Genomic DNA, 2,884 nt, shown 5'->3' with positions numbered 1-2,884 from the left:
GCCACCACCTGGAATCGGATTCGTGCTGCAAAGAGCTGCTGCCGGAGAAGCCCTTCAGGAACAGCATAGAAAAGCCACCGCTCCCCAGCAGCCACCGGAGTTCGGAGGAGTATTATTCCTTCCACGAGTCCGACCTGGACATCAGCGAGCTGAACGGCTCCATGTCCAGCAGGCAGATCGACGTCCTGATCTTCAAGAAGCTGACGGAGCTCTTCAGCGTCCACCAGATCGATGAGCTGGCCAAGTGCACGTCAGACACTGTCTTCCTGGAGAAGACCAACAAGATCTCGGACCTCATCAATAGCATAACTCAGGACTACAACCTGGATGAGCAGGATGCTGAATGCAGGCTGGTCCGAGGCATCATACGCATCAGCACCCGGAAAAGCAGGGTCCGGCCCCATATTTCTATCCCAGCCAGCCAGAGCCACGAGGAGAAGTCCAGCAGAGGCAACGCACCGGACAGCGGTAACGAAACCATGCTAGAGTCCATGGTCATCAGCCAAGACGGTACGTGCGGGTTCCTTGGTGTTACCGCTTCAAGAAGAGAGGGTTATTTTATCGAAGCCACGGAGATGTGGCAATGGAGCAGGGTTGAAAGCTGATGTCTGTCTTCAGGCTGGGCTTATTTTCCTGGGATGTGTGAGTGGAGGTCCTTGCGTATTACCGGAGACCTCTGCTTCTCACCAGTCACTGCACTGTGGCTTTCTTGATAGTATCTTTCACTGTCAGTGAAGTTTGCGCTGAGCAATATAAAGGCTTTATTCTGCTGCCTACTGCGATGATTCTGGCTTTCCTCCGCACCTCTAAGCTCGGCAGAAAGACCGTGAGTCAAACTTAACTGGTATGACCAGACGAGCTGGCTTGTGCCGGAGGATGTCCAGTTACTGAGCTGGCTCCCTCCCTCGTGTTCTACCAGCACTCTTTGCTAATGCCACCCCTAGACTACCGTGACAGAGTGCCTCCTTGGAGCTGAGACTTCCTCTACGCGGTGGGGCGAGGAGCAGCCAGCAAATACCCCTGCAAAGAGGAGGGAAGGGCTGCTTGCCACAGCCCAAGTGCCTCGTGGCTCTTTCAGGGATGCTCTCCTCCTTGTCTGGAGCAGCCTGAAGTGACTGACCCCCAGAACAGGTTCTAAGAGAGTCTGTTGTAGAAAGACCTTGAAAAGCTGAGGGGGGGGTGTGTGTGCAAGGAGACATCCAGAAGTAACAGGAAGAAACGGGGTGGCTGTTGTGCTTCCCAGCTTAGCAGTAAGGCTGCTGTTGCTTCCTGGTGTTTAAGGACTGTAAAGCTCAGATTACCAAGACAATGGTGGAAGCAATCTGAAGAATCAGACTCTACCTCTCCTATTACCCGAGGGTGGTGCCTTCTGAAGGAGAGCCCTGTGCGCTCCCCGACAGGGAGCTTTACTCTTGAGTCATAGCTGCCCATCCTTTCCTGTCTCAGGCCCTCTTGGTTTTCGTTCCAGATTTGGCCGTGCAAATATCGGAAGAAACACCAGCAGATGTGATAGCCAGGAATATGAGGCGGCATAGCAGCGCAGGTAACGTACCTGGCCGGGGGTCTTAGCTGCAGCGGCATCACAGGAGCGAGGGGAATGCCCTGAACCTCTCATATTATGTATGCCTTCGGTTTTCACCATCTGCGAAGGCTGAGCTGACACCTGCCTCTTGGGTTACCGTAAGGGGTAGAGTTCTCTTGAGCTTTGGGAGCGAAGGGAGCTTAGGAGGCTGGGGTCTGCCCGGGTCGGGGGGTCCTTCTGAAAGAGGAACGAAACCCAAGTACAGAGCGCTCTCTGTCCATGCGCAGTACTTGGCCCGAGCGCCTTCAGTCTCCGGCTGTCTTGACGAAGTTTGGGGCTGTATTTGGGCTGTGACCGGCTTAAGGTCACAGCTGGGTTATACTGGCAACAAAAGGAACTGTGCAAAAGGGAAGCGGGGGAGAGTGACAGGCTGTCCCCTGAGCTCTGATCCTCACGGCATGCGTGTTTCACTCCAAAGAGCAGCCCAGGGCTAAAAGACAAGTTTTCTCCTGCATAATAAGAGATCCCTCCTAGAAGATGGCTACAATGCAGGCAGGGTTGTTCCCCGCCTGTGGGCTTTGTGTGGCTTTCTCCTCCCTCATGATACACAAATCCTTTTGTGGCAGTTGCTTGCCTAACTGCCAGGCACTCGGCTGCTACAGTTCACGTTGTCTAATGTCACCATCTCTTCTCTTCCCTCTCCAAGGCTTTCCAACAAGCAGAGATTCCTCTTTCCAAGACACGGAGACTGACTCATCTGGGGCACCTCTGCTTCAGGTGTATTGTTAAGGAAAAGGACCCAAGCAGCAAGTGGGCATTCCGAGGCTTTGCTGCAATCGGATTTCTCCTCTTTCAACATGGAGTGTGCTATGCCACTTCCCCCCCCCGCCCCCAGTCTACCCTGATCCTTTGTTGAAGCCAAATTTCTCCTGCTGTCTGAATTTCACTGGATTTTTTTTTTTTTTTTGGACAATATAGAACATCAAGGAAGTAAACTGTGGAGCTAATGAATTTGGGAGGTGGAATGTGTGCCCAGGGAGGAGAAAGATGGACAAGGAAGTATCAGATAACTTGTGCCTCTGTGATTTCCATACTTCACGTCTAGCTTCACCAACCTCAGTGGCCCAGCCCTTTCCCTGCTTTGAGGATCTGTTGTACAGTTCTTGCTTTCTGGCATTGCATAAGTTAATTTGGGTAGGGAATAACCGGATGGTGTCTCTGTGTTTGTGCCGATGCTGAGGTGAAGGCCAAGCACCTGCTCGCTGGGGACCCAAATCTCTATTTAAAGCGGCTGGGTTGGTCCCAAAAACTTATGTCCTCTATCCCTAGCGTTTGCGGTAGCCAGATCTGCCTTCTTCCTGC

The 2,884-nt window shown here is 52.7% G+C and overlaps 2 protein-coding genes across 2 annotated transcripts in view; one reads left to right on the top strand and one right to left on the bottom strand.

Annotated features, from left to right (window-relative positions):
• The window catches only part of KDF1 (keratinocyte differentiation factor 1), a 2,898-nt gene extending 587 nt beyond the window's left edge, over positions 1 to 2,311 (top strand). The window contains 3 exon segments of the mRNA XM_009334665.1: positions 1 to 510; positions 1,469 to 1,543; positions 2,229 to 2,311. The exon segment at positions 1 to 510 is cut by the window's left edge and continues 25 nt beyond it. Coding sequence (XP_009332940.1) covers positions 1 to 510; positions 1,469 to 1,543; positions 2,229 to 2,311 — 668 coding nt within the window.
• Positions 1,427 to 2,884, bottom strand: part of NUDC (nudC nuclear distribution protein) — a 17,782-nt gene continuing 16,324 nt past the window's right edge. The window contains exon 10 of the mRNA XM_009334673.1: positions 1,427 to 1,437. The gene's annotated coding sequence lies outside the window, so the exon portion shown is untranslated. The remainder of the gene's footprint in view (positions 1,438 to 2,884) is intronic.

The sequence above is a fragment of the Pygoscelis adeliae genome, unplaced genomic scaffold, assembly GCF_000699105.1.
Source record: "Pygoscelis adeliae isolate BGI_AS28 unplaced genomic scaffold, ASM69910v1 Scaffold422, whole genome shotgun sequence".
NCBI classification, from domain to species: domain Eukaryota; kingdom Metazoa; phylum Chordata; class Aves; order Sphenisciformes; family Spheniscidae; genus Pygoscelis; species Pygoscelis adeliae.
Note: the sequence above shows the minus strand (reverse complement) of the source record. Positions and strands in the feature narration are given on the sequence as shown.